Source organism: Zonotrichia albicollis, chromosome 27 (assembly GCF_047830755.1).
Source record: "Zonotrichia albicollis isolate bZonAlb1 chromosome 27, bZonAlb1.hap1, whole genome shotgun sequence".
NCBI lineage: Eukaryota > Metazoa > Chordata > Aves > Passeriformes > Passerellidae > Zonotrichia > Zonotrichia albicollis.
In genome coordinates this window covers 813912-828776 of record NC_133845.1, presented here as the reverse complement: position 1 = coordinate 828776, position 14865 = coordinate 813912, and the positions used below count along the sequence as shown (strand labels likewise).

The window sequence follows — 14865 nt, the reverse complement described above, 5'->3', positions numbered from 1 at the left end:
CACTGCCACCCATTCCACACCCACCCATCGCAGGTACTGCCCTGCCAGCACTGACAGAGCCACTGCTGCCTCCTCACAGCTCTGAGGTGTCCCCTTAGCCCAGGCCCCTGTCCCCAGGAGGGGCTCGGTGTGTCCCCCAGCCCTGTCTGTCCCTGTGCCCCTGCTGGGGGCTGGCGGGGCCGCGGGTGATGTCAGGGCCCTGGGTGATGTCAGGCCTGCGCACACGTCAGGCACCTCCACGTTGTGACCGACTAAAGTCCAAGCCCTTGCTGTGTCACAGCCTGCGTGGAAGCTGCAGGAGCCCTCGGGCTGCATAAATAGTGCTGGGAGCTGTCGGCTCTGCATCTACCGCGGCACTGGCAGCACAGGTGAGCAGTGCAGGGGTGCAGGGGTGCAGGGGCTGCAGGGAGCCAGGATGGAGCCTGGAGAGAGCCCGGCTCTCCATGGGCTCTGGCTGAGGCTGCTGGTCCCTGGGCCTTCCCTCACCTCTCTCTGTGCTCCCGCAGGAGTCCCCAGCACTCAGGATGGCGCCCAAGGCGGCCGCCCTTGTCCTGGTTCTCCTGGCGATCTCAGGTGGGTGTTGTGTGGGTTCCTGGTGCCAGCAGGGCGGGGATGGCAGTGTCCCTGCTGTCCCTGGTGCCAGCATGGTGGGGATGGCAGTGTCCCCGCTGTCCCCGAGGAACGGGACTGTGTGAGCTCTGACCCCAGCTCCCCCTGCAGGCTCCCGGGCCGACGTGAACCCTGATGAGGTGGCCAGCGTGATCTGGAAGTACTTCACGGAGCTGGGCAGCAATGCCAAGGACACGGCGGAGCAGCTGCACCAGAGCGAGCTCAGCAAGCAGCTCAAGTGAGCCCAGCTGTGGGACCGGGGGTTCGGGGGGTTCGGGGGGCTCGGGGGGCAGGCAGGGCCCGGGGTGGCGCACACAGGCCCTGACGTGTCCCCTGTCCCCAGCACCCTGCTGAAGAGCAACCTGCAGAGCGTCAGCGCCTACGCCGAGGACCTGCAGCAGCGCCTGGAGCCCTTCGCCATGGAGCTGCAGGCCAAGCTGGCGCAGGACTCGCAGCGCCTCAAGGAGCAGATCCAGCGGGAGCTGCAGGAGCTGCAGGCCAAGCTGGCGCCCTACGCCGACCAGGTGCACCAGCAGATCGGCACCAACATCCGGCAGCTGCAGGCCAGGATGGGCCCGTACGCCGAGGAGCTGCGCTCGCAGGTGGATCGCAGCGCCGGCGAGCTGCGGCAGGCGCTGGAGCCCTACGCGGCCGAGCTGCGGGAGCGCCTGCAGGACAGCGCCGAGAGCGTGCAGGCCTCGCTGAGCCCCTACGCCGAGCGCCTGCAGCAGCAGATCGACGGCGGCGTGGAGGGCGTCAAGCAGCGGCTGTCGCCCGTGGCGGACGAGCTGAAGGCGCAGGTGGAGCAGAGCGTGGCCGAGCTGCGGCGCGGGCTCAGCCCCTACGCGCAGGAGGTGCGGGACGGGCTGGAGCGGCAGCTGCAGAGCCTGAGCGCGCAGATGGAGCGGGCGGCCGAGGAGCTGCGGGCCCGCCTGGCCGCCAGCTCCGAGGAGCTGCGCGCCCAGCTGAGCCCGCTGGCCCAGGAGCTGCGGGAGGCGGCGAGCGGCGACGCCGAGAGCCTGCGGCAGCGCCTGCAGCCCCTGGCGCAGCAGCTGGAGCAGCGCCTGGGCCAGAGCCTGGAGACCTTCCGGCAGCAGGCGGCTCCCTTCGGGGAGACCTTCGGGCAGCAGCTGGTGCAGCGGCTGGAGGAGATGCGCGGCAAGCTGGACTCGGGCGCGGCCGGCGTGGAGGATCACCTGGAGCTGCTGGAGAAGGAGGTGCGGGACAAGGTGGCCGCTTTCCTCAGCACCGCCGCGCCCCCGCAGAACTAAACCGCCCCGCCAGCCACACACATTCCAAGCACTCCTGGCCACTTGCAGTGGCTCAAATAAATCTCCTTGTGATGCACGTGCTGCTCCGTGTCTGTCCTTCCTTCCCTGTCCATCCTCCCCTGGGCTGGGGTACCTGGGGCACCTCAGCTGCTCCGAGGGGGAAACATCACCCCAAATCTGGGCTCTGGGGCGGCAGGGACAGGGAGCAGAGCTGGGGCCGGGTGGGTGGGAGGGTCTGTGGCGGCAGCCAGGTGAGCCCATGGGCGAGCCCAGGCCGCGCTGGCCCCTCACACAGCCGGGGACACCGGGGGGGCAGAGCCGCGGGGTGAGGCCAAACATCCCCAGCGCGGTGGGGCCGCAACGGCCACGAGGGGTGGGGATCGGTGGCTGCGGGACAGATCTGCAGGTGAGGGACAGATTGGTGGGCGGGGGACAGATCTGCGGTGGGGGACAGATCTATGGTGGGGGACAGATCTGCGGTGGGGGACACTCGCCTGGTCCCCGCAGCGCAGCAAGGGAGCTCGGCGGGTCACCAAGAGGGAAAGGGGACTGAGGCGCTCTGCCGGCAGGACGGGACGAGGTGAGCGCTGCCTGGAGCAGCCTCACGTGTCGCCGCAGGCCGTGCCGGGCAGGGACCGCGCGGACTTTGGTGCCGCAGCAGCGCTGCCGCCCGCTCGGCGCTTCACCCCGGCCTTGGCCCCGCAGCCCCGGTGCCCGGGCTCGTTCCCGGGAAGAACCAAGGCGGAAAGGAAAGGACACGAGCGCGGAGGGGACCGGCGGGAGCGCGGCCTCGGAAGGGGAAGGTGCGAGCCCGACCCGCTGATCCCCGCCCGCCCCGCACTGCCCGAGCCGGGCTCGCCCTCCCGCACCCGCCGCGGGGCTCGGGGCTCCCTTCGCGTCCCGACGGGAGCGGCACCGGTGTCCCCGTCCCCGTCCCGCGATCCCCGCGGGCCAGGCCCAGCCCCGTCCCCCGAGCCCGGGGGGCAGCGGCCCCCAGGTCACCCGGCCGGACCTCCACGTTGTGTTTACACGGAGTGAGGTCCAAAACGCCTTCCTGTCCCAAAGCCGCCTTATCGGCGGCTCCTCGGCCGCCCCCCGAGCCTACATAAGGGCGGGCAGCGGCCGCCTCCGGCCGGGAGGGACGCGGGAGGCGACCCGGGCCAGGTGAGGGGCGGGGGGCTTTAAGTCTGTGCGGCCGGAGGAGCCGGGCGTGACTCCAGCGGGGCAGCAGCCGAGCTGTTCCGGGACCCACAGGTGTCATGGAGAACCGCAGGGGTTTTTAGGGAGCTGCGGGTGCCCAGGGGACCCCCAGGTCCTTGCGGGGAGCGGCGAGGGGCGCGCAGCCCCCCGTGAGCACTCGGACGGCTCTGTCCCCTCTCCCGCAGCCCGAGCATGCTGCTGAAGGCCGCGCTGCTGCTCTCGCTGCTGGCCGCCTGCCCAGGTGGGTGCGGGCCCGGGCCGGGCTCAGGGGTCCCCCCGGGGGCTGCGGGGCAGCAGCAGCAGCAGCAGCGGCGCTCCCGCCCGCAGTGCCCCCGGCCGAGGCGGCGCAGAGCGGGCTCTGGCGGTACCTGAGCCAGCTGACGGGGGACAAGGACAGCCTGGAGCGCGGCCACAGCAAGCTGGGCAGTGACAGCACGTGAGTGCCGCCCCGCTCCCCGCCGGGCACGGCAGGGCAGGGCCCGATGGGGGGGGAACAGCGTTTATTGGAGTGCGGGGCACGGGGGGGCCACGGGGCGGTCACTCGGGGCTCTCTCGTGCAGGAACCTGAAGGAGAGCGTTCAGGATGGGCTCAGCTCCGTGGGGGGATTCCTGGAGAAGCTGTCCCCGCTGGGCAGGGGCCTGCAGCCCCCCCGGCTGGGGGAGGACCCGGGCAGCCTGCGCAAGGCCCTCCGCAGGGAGCTGGACAGCCTCCGCCTGCAGCTGTCCCCGTACGTGGACGAGGTGCACCAGCAGGTCGGCAGGCAGCTGGACGAGCTGCGGCAGCAGCTGCGGCCGCTCACGGAGGAGCTGCTGGACCAGGTGTCCCTGCGGGCCCGGGAGCTGCGGCGGCACCTGGTGCCCAGCCGGGAGGTGGCCGCGCAGCTCCTGGGCGGCGCCGACGAGCTGCAGCGCTTCGCGGCTCACTACGGCGACAAGATCGCCTTCCACACGGAGCAGGTGAAGGACATCTTCCAGCCGTACGCCGAGCGGCTGCTGAGCGAGATCCACCGCAACGTGCAGGAGCTGCACCGCGGCGTGGCCCCGCACGCCCGCGCCAGCCCCGAGCAGCTCAACCGGCACATCCAGGAGCTGTCGGCCAAGCTGGCCCGCAACGCGCGGGACCTGCACCGGCAGATCCAGCGGAACCTGGAGCAGCTCAAGGCCAAGCTGAGCCTGTACCCCGGCGGGGCCGCGGCTGCGCCGGGCCGCTCCCGGGAGGCGCTGGCGCGGGAGGTGCAGCGGCGCGTGGAGGAGTTCCGGCGGGACACGTACGCGCAGATCCAGGCCTTCACCCGGGCGCTGGACCAGGAGACCGAGCAGATGCGGCTGAAGCTCAGCGCCCGCCCGGAGCCGCCGGAGGGGCCGCTGGACGCGCCGCCGCCGCCCGTGGAGGATCTGCGCGCCCGGCTGGACGCGCTGTGGCGGGAGCTGGCGCTGAGCCTGAGCGAGCGGGGCGGGGAGGGTCCCGGGGAAGGTCCCGAGGGGGATCCCGGGGAAGGTGGCGGGGAGGATCCCAAGGCGGACCCCGGGCGGCTCCGGCGCTGAACCCCAATAAAGGCGCCGCCATCGCGGCCCGCGCGCGTCACATGACCCGCCCGAGCCACCGTGATCCGTGACGTCACAGCCCCGCGCCACCAGCATGTCGGCCCTCGGGGCCACCGCGGCGGCGGCCGCGCCCGCCGGGGCCCTGTTCCGGCCCCTGAGCGCCGAGGACGGCGAGCAGCAGCCGGCAGAGATCGAGTCCCTGTGCATGAACTGCTACCGCAACGTGAGGGGCCCCCGGGGGCCGGGCAGCGGCGGCCTGCGGGGACTGGGGGGCACCGGGGCCTGCGGGGGCCCAGGGAGAGCAGGACAGGGGCACAGGGGCCCTGGCCGGTACAGGGGACAGGGGGAGAGCAGGACACGGGCACAGGGGCCTGGGTGAGAGCAGGACAAGGGTGTGCGGGGACTGGGGGGCACGGGGGGGTCTGTGGGGTCAGGGGGAGAGCAGGACGAGGGGCGTGCAGGACTGGGGGGTCTGTGGGGTCACGGGGAGAGCAGGACAAGGGGCGTGAGGGGCCAGGGCTGGTACGGGGTCTGTGGGGTCAGGGGACACACACCTGTGTGGGCCGGGATCGGGGCGGGCAGGGGCTGCTGGCGGGTTCCAGTGGGGGCAGGAGCGAGGAAGGACTGCTGGGGGCCACAGCTGCTCTCGGAACAGGGGGCACTGAGAAGGGTTTCCAGGAGCTCCTGGGGGGTGAGGGGAGGTTTGTGGGGCGGGCAGGGGAGGGGCAGGGACCTGCCCATGCCAGAGGTGCTGTCAGGGCCATGGCCCCAGGCTCGGGTTCCCATGAACCCCTCGCTGCCCCCGCAGGGAGTGACCCGGCTCCTGCTCACCAGGATCCCCTTCTTCAAGGAGATCATTGTCAGCTCCTTCTCGTGCCCCAGCTGCTCCTGGTCCAACACGGAGATCCAGGCAGCGGGCAGGATCCAGGAGCAGGGCGTGCGCTACACCCTGGCCGTCACCTCCCGCCAGGTGGGCACTGCCTCACCCTGCCCTGCCCTGCTGAGGCCCAGCACCTGCACATCCCTGCAGGAATGGGTCTGGGGTCCCCCTGTGTGCCAGGGGAGGCTCAGGCTGCTCCCTGCTCTGTGCAGGACATGAACAGGGAGGTGGTGAAGACCGACTGTGCCTCAGCTCGAATCCCAGAGCTGGACTTTGAGGTGCCTGCCTTCAGCCAGAAGGGAGGTGGGTGAATGGGGCAGTGCCTGGGGGGCTCCAGGGGGTCCCTGGGGTCTGTTCATGGTGTTGTCAGCTCTGTGTTCTTGCCTTGCCAAGTGCTCACCACGATTGAGGGCATCATTGACAGAGCTGTGGCAGGCCTGGAGCAGGACCAGCCCGCCCGCAGGGTAAGGATGGAGAGGGGAACTCCTCGGGGATGGAGAGTGCTTGGGGTGTCCATCACTGACCCTGGTGCACCCAGGGCTGCTGGGGACAGCTCTGGCTGTGCCACAGCCGCCTCTGACTGTCCCCAGCAGCTGAGCCCCACTTTGGGGTGTCCCCATTTTAAAGGTTCTGTGGTTCCATGTCTCCTTCCAGGCAACAGACCCAGAGGTGGCCAGGAAGATAGACGAGTTCATTGGGAAACTGAGGCAGCTGAAGGAAGTCAGCTCCCCCTTCACGTTTGTGAGTGCTCAGGGCAGGGCAGGCCTGGCAGGGGGGAGCTGCAGGGAGGGCAGCTCCCTCAGGGCTCCTTGTCCTGCAGATCCTGGACGATCCCTCTGGGAACAGCTTCGTGGAGAACCCGCGGGCGCCGCACAGGGACGAGGCCCTGCAGGTCACTCACTACAGGAGGAGCCCGCAGCAGTGTGCCCTGCTGGGCCTGCAGGTGCCTGCAGCAGCCCCTGCTCCTTGTCCCGCTCCCTGGAGCCCCAGCAGGGAGCAGGAGCTGACTCTGCTGCCCTTGCAGGGAGAGGAGGTGGATGCGAAGCCGCTGGACGCTGCCGAGGACCTGAGGGACGAGGTGGGGGCTGCTGCAGTGTCAGGGTCACTCAGGGACACCCAGGCCAGCTGCAGTGTCAGGGACACTCGGGGACACCCAGGCCACCTGCCCTGGGCTGGCTGGGACCTTCAGGCTGTCCCTTCCCTCCCCAGGTGCTGCAGTTCAACACCAACTGCCCTGAGTGCAACGCCCCGGCCAGCACCAACATGAAGTTAGTGCGTATCCTTGCTCAGGGCTGGGGGCTCTGCGTGCCTGGGCTCTCCCTGCTGCTCTCAGCTGGGGCCTGCTGGGCTGCAGAGCTGTCTCAGGGCTGCTCACAGCTCCCCTCAGTGGAGTCCTGCCATCCCTGGGCTGTTGCTTGGATGTTTGCCTTGACTCCCTGCCCCAGAAATCCCCCACTTCAAGGAAGTGATTATCATGGCCACCAACTGTGACTCCTGTGGGCACAGGACCAACGAGGTGAGCTGGGCAGAGGGCAGGGAGTGGAGCTCTGTGCCTGTGTCCCTGAGCTCTGCTTCCCACCTGGGCTGCTGGGGAGGGAAACTGCACCTGGGGCTTTCTGCTGCTGCTGAGGCCACTGCCCCAGTTGTGGAGGGGCCTCTGGGCTGCTGGGCTGAGCCTGTTAAAGTGCAGGGAGGGCTGGGTGTGAGCTCACTGCCAGCTGTTCCCAGGTGAAGTCTGGAGGAGCCATCGAGCCCCAAGGCACCAGGATCACCCTCAGGATCACAGACCCTTCCGACATGACCAGGGATATCCTGAAGGTGCAGTGCCCAGGGTCCCTGCCCTGTCCTGCTGTGGGGTCTGGGGGCCCAGCATGGCCTCATGAGGGGCTCCTCTTGCAGTCAGAGACGTGCAGCGTGGAGATCCCCGAGCTGGAGTTCGAGCTGGGCATGGGAGCGCTGGGGGGGAAGTTCACCACACTGGAGGGGCTGCTGAAGGACATCCGGGACCTGGTGAGTGCTCCTGGGGGGCTGAGCCCCTGCTGGCCCTGCTGGGGGGGCTGAGCCCCTGGCTGGCCCTGCTGGGGGGCTGGCTGCCTCACAGCTGCCTCACCTGCCCTTGCAGGTGGAGAAGAACCCCTTCACCCTGGGGGACAGCTCCACGGCCAGCAGGACAGGGAAGCTGCAGGAGTTCATTGGGAAGCTGCAGGACGTGAGTTTGCTCTGGTTTTTCCGTGCTCTGCACGGGTCCAGGAGGTGCTGAAGGATTAGGAGGAGCCTTAATGGGATGTGCTGTGTTCCTGCAGATCATAGAGGGGAAGGCCCAGGCTCACTTCATCATGGACGACCCTGCAGGCAACAGCTACCTTCAGGTACAGCCCTGGGCCCTCGGGCTCTGTGGGCACTTTGGGGGGTTCATTTCCCGTTCATGTTCTGGCACGTGGTGGCAGTGGGGGTCCCATTGGAGCTCTGGGCACCAGCAGATGCTGGAAGCCCTGCTGGCTTTGTGGGGGTGCCCAGGGCTCCCGGCCTGGGGCACAGGGGAGTACAGGGACTGTGCCCACAGCACAGGGGAGTGCAGGAGCTGTGCCCTGTCCCCACAGAACGTGTACGCCCCGGAGGAGGACCCGGAGCTGAGCGTGCAGCGCTACGAGCGCACCTTTGAGCAGAACGAGGAGCTGGGCCTCAACGACATGAAGACAGAGGGCTATGAGGCAGAGCCGGCCTCGGGCCGGTAGCGGGGCCAGCCCGGCCCTGCCACCCCCTGCCCCAGCTGGGACCAGGACTTGTGTGGGGCCAGGGAGCTGTTCCTGCCCTGCGGAGGTGTGCCGTGAGCTGCTGTTGGTGGTTTGGGGCACGGGATGGCTTCCCAATAAAGCTGATTGAAAATGCTGATGGAGTCGTGTCCTCCTGCTGCTCCATTCATAACCGCTGCCTGGCCGCGCCCACGGTCCTGCCCGCAGCTCCATTTATGGCATTGGCTGCCGTTTGGACACGCCTACAGCCCCACCCTCTGGGCCATTTATGGTATTGGCTGACCACACCTACAGCCCCGCCCTCCACTCCATTTATGGCATTGGCTGCCGTTTGGACACGCCTACAGCCCCGCCCTCTGCTCCATTTATGGTATTGGCTGACCACACCTACAGCCCCGCCCTCCACTCCATTTATGGCATTGGCTGAAGTTTGACCACGCCTATAGTCCCACCCCTACTCCATTTATGGCATAGGCTGACATTTGACCCCACCTAAAGCTCCGCCCCTATTGCATTTATGTCGTCACACGTTTGGCCACTCCTACAGCCCCGCCCTCTCTCCAATTATGGCCTTTCCGTGGCCTGGCCACGCCCATCCTGTTACAGCTCCATGTATGGCAGTGGCCACGCCCATCTCAGCCCGCCGCGCTCAGGCCCCGCCCTTTCCGCCGGCGCCGCAGTTTTGCGTCAGAGCGCGATGGCGGCGCCGGGGCTGTCGAAGGCCGAGTACCTGCGGCGGTACCTGAGCGGCCCCGCCGAGCCCGGCCCGCCCCGCCGCCGCCGCAGGAGGAAACTGCCGGGCGGCACCGCCAGGGGCGGGTGAGTCCCGGGAACGGGGGGCAGCAGGCGCGGCCCTGTGCGCCGCCCGGCCTTGGGAACCGCCCGAGCGCACCGCCCCGAAAGCCCCGCTCCGAACCGAGCCCCAAGAGCCCGGGGCCGGGACCCTCCCCGGGGCTGCCCCGCCGCGGATCCCCCCGTCCCCACGGGCCCTGACCGCGCCTCTCCCCGCTGGCAGGATGCGGATCGTGGATGACGATGTGAGCTGGAACAGCATCGCCGCCGCCCCGGAGAAGGAGGAGGAGGAGGACGAAGGGGACATGCCTGTGGTGAGCAGAGAGCCCCGGCAGGCACCCTCAGTCTGCTGCGGTGCTCACCTCGTGTCTCCCTTTGGGAAGAACTCGCTGGAGCGCCTCTCCCTGCCCTGTTGGGGTGGGTTCTGCCTCGGGGGTGGGCGGCAGCCCGGCAGGCAGGAGGGAGCTCCCTGTGGATCCAGGCAGCCCGTGCTCTGCGGGCCAGCACGGGGCTCTGTGCTCTGGAACAGCTGCTGGAGCAGGGCACAGGGACTGGCATTGCCTGTGTGAGCAGTGGGAGCTGTCCCTTTTGCTGAGCCCCTGGTGCTCGCTGCGTGTTTGTAGGTGGCAGAGTTCATTGATGAGCGCCCCGAGGAGGTGAAGCTCATGGAGGAATTCCGAACAAACTCCAAATGGAAGCTCCTGGGAGGTGAGAGCAGCCCCTTCCACGCTCTCTCGTAATGCCTGGTTTCTCCAAACCATGATGCAAGTTTAAAATAACCCTGGAGGTGCTGGAGGGCTGCTGGGCTGTGCAGAGCCCTAGTAATGGTGGTTGCAATTGTTTTCCCTCAGATGAGGACTCACAGAGTTCGGATGTGTCGGGATCTGCCAAGTCTGCCTCGAGGTATGGGGGCTTAGTGCTGGGGCTCAGGGCTGCAGCACCCCAATGAACCCATGTTCACAAGCTGTTCCCAGCTCTGGGGCCCTGCTGTGTTTCCAGACAAGCCAGGCACAAAGGGAGCTCACTGTCACCTTCTCTGCCCTCACAGGCGGCGGTGCCACGACTCCCCAGAGCCCTCGGCCCCAGCAGGGAAACACAACGGCTCCCTGGGGCTCTCTGCTCCCAGGAGACAGAGACACGACACCCCTGATGTGTCCCCTCCCAGGAGACAGAGACACGACACCCCTGACCCATCCCCTCCCCGGAGGCACCGTCACGACACACCAGACTCGTCACCTCCCAAAAAGCAGCGTCGTGACACCCCAGATCTGTCACCTCCCCGGCGGCGTCGTCGTCACGATACTCCTGACCCCTCACCTACCAGGAGACAGAGACATGACACCCCTGATGTGTCACCTCCCAGGAGACAGAGACACGACACACCAGACTTGTCACCTCCCAGGAGACGACGTCCTGGCACCCCAGATCTGTCACCTCCCCGGCGGCGTCATCGTCACGATACCCCTGACCCATCTCCTCCCAGGAGACAGAGACGTGACACACCAGACTTGTCCCCTCCCAGGAGACAGAGACACGACACCCCTGACCCATCTCCTCCCAGGAGACAGAGACATGACACCCCTGACCCATCCCCTCCCAGGAGACAGAGACACGACACCCCAGATGTGTCCCCTCCCAGGAGACAGAGACACGACACACCAGACTTGTCCCCTCCCAGGAGACAGAGACACGACACCCCAGATCTGTCCCCTCCCAGGAGGCAGCGTCAGGATTTGTCACCTCGCAGAGAGAAGCCGGGCTCCCCGAGTGGGAGGAAGAGCAGAACGAAAGGTGAGTGTCACACACTGTGTCCTGGGGACCTGCTGGGACCCACGCTGCCAGGTGAGTGCTGGGGGCTGCTGCTCCACTGGCACAGCTGGCACAGCTGGCAGTGTGTCCCTGTGGGCACAGCTGGGTTGTACTTGTGCATAGCTGGGCGAGAGTTCAGCCAGCCTGCAGTGCCTCTGCTGCAGCCTGGGCTGTGTGCACCTGAGTGTGCTCCTGCTGGGGGAGTCAGCAGCCCCTCACTCTGATTTATCTCCTGGGGGAGTCAGCAGCCCCTCACTCTGATTTATCTCCTCCAGGGCGGGCTTCTCCCACCCAGAGGGACCAGCAGAGGTCACGGAGCCCCCCGGAGCACTCCCCACACCACCGAGATGCCAAGGGCTCTCCCAAGAAGGTAAAGTTTGTCTCTTTCCCTTCCAGCTGTGGAAGCCCAATGCTTGACAAGCTGGGGAGTTCTTGGCTCTCACAGGGCTGTCCCTGCCCCGTCCCTGTGGTTTGGGTCAGTCCCTGTTCTGGCTGCCCCTCTCAGCCAGCTGTAACTGGGATTTGTGTGTTCTCCAGGCTGGCACGATGTCATCTGGGGCCAAAGCAGGCCTGGTGTCAGCTGATGTGCTGCAGAGGGAGAAGCAGGAGCTCAAGAAGCATGAGAGGAGCACCAGGCACCTGGAAGGTGGGAGTGGAACACAGCCTGAGCCCCAGCTCATTCCTCTGCTCTGTCAGGCCCTGGCACTGGGATGCTGCTGGGAGCATCCCTGAGGAGCTGCAGCTGGACACGCTGCTGGGAGCCTTGGCCAGGGTCTCTGTTCCACATGGGGATTTCAGAGCAATGCCAGGGAGGTCACAGGGAGTGGGAAATGCTTCTCTGCAAGTCTGAGGGAGCTGATGGATAGTGAGAGCTCAGGGTCTGTGTGGGGCAGCAGGGAAATCTGAGATCCTGCCTGGATTTGGGTGGCAGGCTCTTTGGGAGATGAGGACAAGCAAAAGAGAAGTCCCAGTTAGTCATTGAATTGTCTGGAGGTGATAAAATGTTCCAGAATTGTGACTTGAGGCGTGTGTCCCCTCCAGAGGAATCCCGGAACGCTCAGACCGTGTTCCGAGACAAGTCCGGCCGCAAGAGGAACCTGGCCCAGGAGCAGCTGGAGCAGAGGCTGAAGGCTGAGGCAGAGGCCAAGAGAGAAGAGCAATATGCCAAGTGGGGAAAAGGGTGAGGAAGGGACTGCAAAGCACAGTCCTTGGGCCTCCCATGTCCTGCTGTTAGTTTGGATCTGCTGCCAGACTGGTGTTGTGCTTTGAGGCTGAGCCTGGGACCAGCACGTGCTCCACGTGTCTGAAAGCCCTTCCTGTGCTGGAGCTGCTTTGGGAATGCTGAAAGCCCTTCCTGTGCTGGAGGTGTTTTGGGAATGCTGCACGGGCAATGGGGATTGAGGGCTGTGACCCCTCCTGCACACTGAACCACTCCCAAGGAGCAGTGGCTGGGGTTTGGGTGACACACTGTGTTTTCCAGGCTGGCACAGGAGAGGCAGCAGCAGCAGAACGTGGAGGATGCAGTCAAGGAGATGCAGAAGCCCTTGGCCCGTTACATCGATGACCAGGACCTGGACCGAATGCTGAGGGAGCAGGAGAGGGAAGGAGACCCCATGGCTGCTCTCATCAAGAAGAGGAAGGCCAAGGAGAACAAGGAGAAAGGTATGTCTCTGGAGCACACCTGTCTAAGGTGTCAGCAGTGCAGAAATGCAGCTGCTGTTCAGTAAACAGCCAGGGGACACTTGTGGACCCTCTGGAGTTCCTGGCCTGTTACCAGTAGCAGTTACATGAGTTGTTAGCTGGGAGAGCAGGCCCTGCTCACTGAGGACTCAGCACTTTGTCACAGTGAGCCCCTGGCAGCTGGAGCTGGCTGCCAGGAGCCTGTGCTCTGTACCTGCAGAACGTTCTGGGTGGGTGAGGATGTGGCCACCTGGCTGTGCTGAACACAGCTCCTCTGCTCTTTGTGTTCCAGAAAAACCCAGGTACAAGGGACCAGCACCTCCCCTCAACAGGTTCAACATCTGGCCAGGGCACCGCTGGGATGGTGTGGACAGGTAATGTTCCTGTTGGAATAACAGTGAAAATAAGGAGTTTTGCTTCAGGGCATTGCCAGTTTTGGGGTGAGTGAGGGGGTTGGCACTGGAAGGTTGAATGGGTGCAGTTAGTAGTGGGTGATGGCACAGATGGCACAAGGGAGGTGAGGCACTTCAGAGGCATCAGCTCTCGGTAACCGCAGGTCCAGGTGGAGACTGAGCCAGGGTAAATCAGGGGACAGGTTGCAGGGGTCAGGAGAGCTGGTGGCAGCAGCTGCTGTCACTGGGTGTCCCTTGCAGGTCCAACGGCTTCGAGCAGCAGCGCTTCGCCCGCATTGCCAACAAGAAGGCAGTGCAGGAGCTGGCCTACAAGTGGAGCGTGGAGGACATGTAGGGACAGCTCCTGCAGTGCCCCACAGGCACCACCTCTGCACAGCCCGAGGAGCAGCCTGCTCTCCCTGCAGCCAGCCCTGTGCTCAGCTGCCCACTGGCCATCTCCTGAGAGGCCAGGCTGGATTTCCTGGCAGCCAGAGCCTCCAGCTCCTTGGGGAGGACAGTTTCTCGTTTGTTTTCTAACAAACTTCTGTTCTACACCAAATGACTTATTGAGGGCAGCTCCCAAGTCTTCAGGTGTCTTAAATCTCAGGTGCAAATCTGCTGAACGCTTGGGCTTGGGAGAGTTACCCTCCTGTCGTGGGTCAGTCTGCTCCAGAACTCAGGTTTAGTGGAACTCCTGAACTTTGGTCAAGTTTATGCAGTTATTTTGCCATGTAGATCCCAGAGTCACCAACGTGCAGGAAAGTTCAAACTCAGCTTCTCCTGACCCTGTCCAAGCAGGAAACTGGGCAGGGAATGAGACCTGCAGTGCTGCATTGGGCAGCAAGATCTTCAGGAGCCTCAGCAGTTCTGCAGGGCTCCATTTCTACTGGAAGTAAATGCGTGGAGAGTTAGGACTTAGGACCTGGAATTGCTTCCCTCACAGTTTGGAGCAGCTGCTCCCCCCAGACCCCTCTGGGTTTGGGGCTGATCTCAGCACTTGGCTCGCTCCAGTGGGAGGTGTAACAACCCTCTCCTGGGATCAGATTTGTCTGTCTCGGAGCTTCCCTTAATCCCTGAGTGCCACAAAGCACTTGTGGAAATAAATACAGTTGTTCTTGCTGAGGTCCCAGGGAGCAGGGATGAATGCAGCAGCAGTTTCCATGGAGATGCCTTGGCTGCAGCAGTGCAGGGCAGGCCAGGATCGCCCTTTCCAGGGATTCTCCAGCCCTGGGAGGGCCGTGGGTGGGAGGGACAGCAGCACAGTGTGCTCTGGAGTGCCAGACTCTTGGGACTTCCCTGCTTTTCATCCCTGTGTCACATTTCCAGCGGCCCTGGAATTGGTGTGTTCACCTGTAAATAAACCCTTTCTTTTTTTACTCGATTCTGCGTGCTGGTGCTTTTTCCAAGGCAGCTGAACCATTGCCAGCCCTGCTGCACCTGCTGGGCAGGAGATGGTTTGGGAGCAGGGGGTGCTGGTGTGAGGTGGCAGCACGTTTCCAGGCAGCTGCTTCCAGCTGTGCTTCCTCCTTCTGTCACCAAGGCCCCGTTCCATTCCCCCTGTAACCTGAGGCAGCTTCAGCCTCCACAAGAGCAGTTCCACTTGACACATTCGTTTTTGCTCTCACTTAATCTGAGTGCTGCTGGAGATGTGAAGAACCTGCTGTGGAATGATTGGATTCGCCCTGGTGGGCAGAGCTGGATGCTGCTTCCTTCCCCACCTGCCTGGTGACAGTGGCTGCTCTTGCAGAGCCACAGCTGCCAGCAGCTGCCTCGTGCCACTCTTGGGACTGTAGGCTGCTCTTAAGGAGGAAAAGCACTTTTAAATGCTGCTACTAAACAAAATGTGCTGAAAATGGCATCAGGTTCTGCTCTTGCAGCTGATTTTGAAGGCTGGGGTTTTAAAATTTTAGAGGCACTGCCCTGGGGACCTCCCT

At 65.1% G+C, this 14865-nt stretch overlaps 4 protein-coding genes across 5 annotated transcripts; all 4 read left to right on the top strand.

Moving 5' to 3' along the window:
• Window positions 1-287: 287 nt before the first annotated feature.
• APOA4 (apolipoprotein A4) lies at window positions 288-1956 on the top strand. The gene is made up of 4 exons (XM_074527805.1): window positions 288-368; window positions 507-573; window positions 721-847; window positions 953-1956. The coding sequence occupies exons 2-4, from the start codon at window positions 525-527 to the stop codon at window positions 1878-1880; spliced, it is 1104 nt and encodes a 367-aa protein (XP_074383906.1). The 5' UTR covers window positions 288-368; window positions 507-524; the 3' UTR covers window positions 1881-1956.
• Window positions 1957-2538: 582 nt separating this feature from the next.
• On the top strand, window positions 2539-4670 carry APOA5 (apolipoprotein A5). 2 transcript variants are annotated; one of them, XM_074527804.1, is made up of 4 exons: window positions 2539-2683; window positions 3266-3321; window positions 3408-3516; window positions 3641-4670. In XM_074527804.1, the coding sequence occupies exons 2-4, from the start codon at window positions 3273-3275 to the stop codon at window positions 4623-4625; spliced, it is 1143 nt and encodes a 380-aa protein (XP_074383905.1). In that variant the 5' UTR covers window positions 2539-2683; window positions 3266-3272; the 3' UTR covers window positions 4626-4670. The 2 variants fall into 2 exon arrangements, with proteins under 2 accessions (XP_074383905.1, XP_074383904.1); XM_074527803.1 differs by lacking the exon at window positions 2539-2683 and adding an exon at window positions 2898-3044.
• A 44-nt stretch (window positions 4671-4714) lies between these two features.
• Window positions 4715-8395, top strand: ZPR1 (ZPR1 zinc finger). Its single transcript, XM_074527802.1, has 14 exons — window positions 4715-4848; window positions 5434-5595; window positions 5718-5808; window positions 5899-5969; window positions 6160-6246; window positions 6326-6448; window positions 6530-6583; window positions 6715-6781; window positions 6951-7021; window positions 7234-7323; window positions 7405-7515; window positions 7628-7714; window positions 7809-7874; window positions 8106-8395. Exons 1-14 carry the CDS (start codon window positions 4720-4722, stop codon window positions 8238-8240), a joined length of 1344 nt encoding a protein of 447 aa, XP_074383903.1. The 5' UTR covers window positions 4715-4719; the 3' UTR covers window positions 8241-8395.
• A 521-nt stretch (window positions 8396-8916) lies between these two features.
• BUD13 (BUD13 homolog) lies at window positions 8917-14312 on the top strand. Its single transcript, XM_074527801.1, has 11 exons — window positions 8917-9077; window positions 9274-9364; window positions 9674-9758; window positions 9902-9953; window positions 10099-10841; window positions 11135-11229; window positions 11397-11505; window positions 11901-12039; window positions 12340-12521; window positions 12832-12913; window positions 13193-14312. Exons 1-11 carry the CDS (start codon window positions 8956-8958, stop codon window positions 13284-13286), a joined length of 1794 nt encoding a protein of 597 aa, XP_074383902.1. The 5' UTR covers window positions 8917-8955; the 3' UTR covers window positions 13287-14312.
• The last annotated feature ends 553 nt before the right edge of the window (window positions 14313-14865 follow it).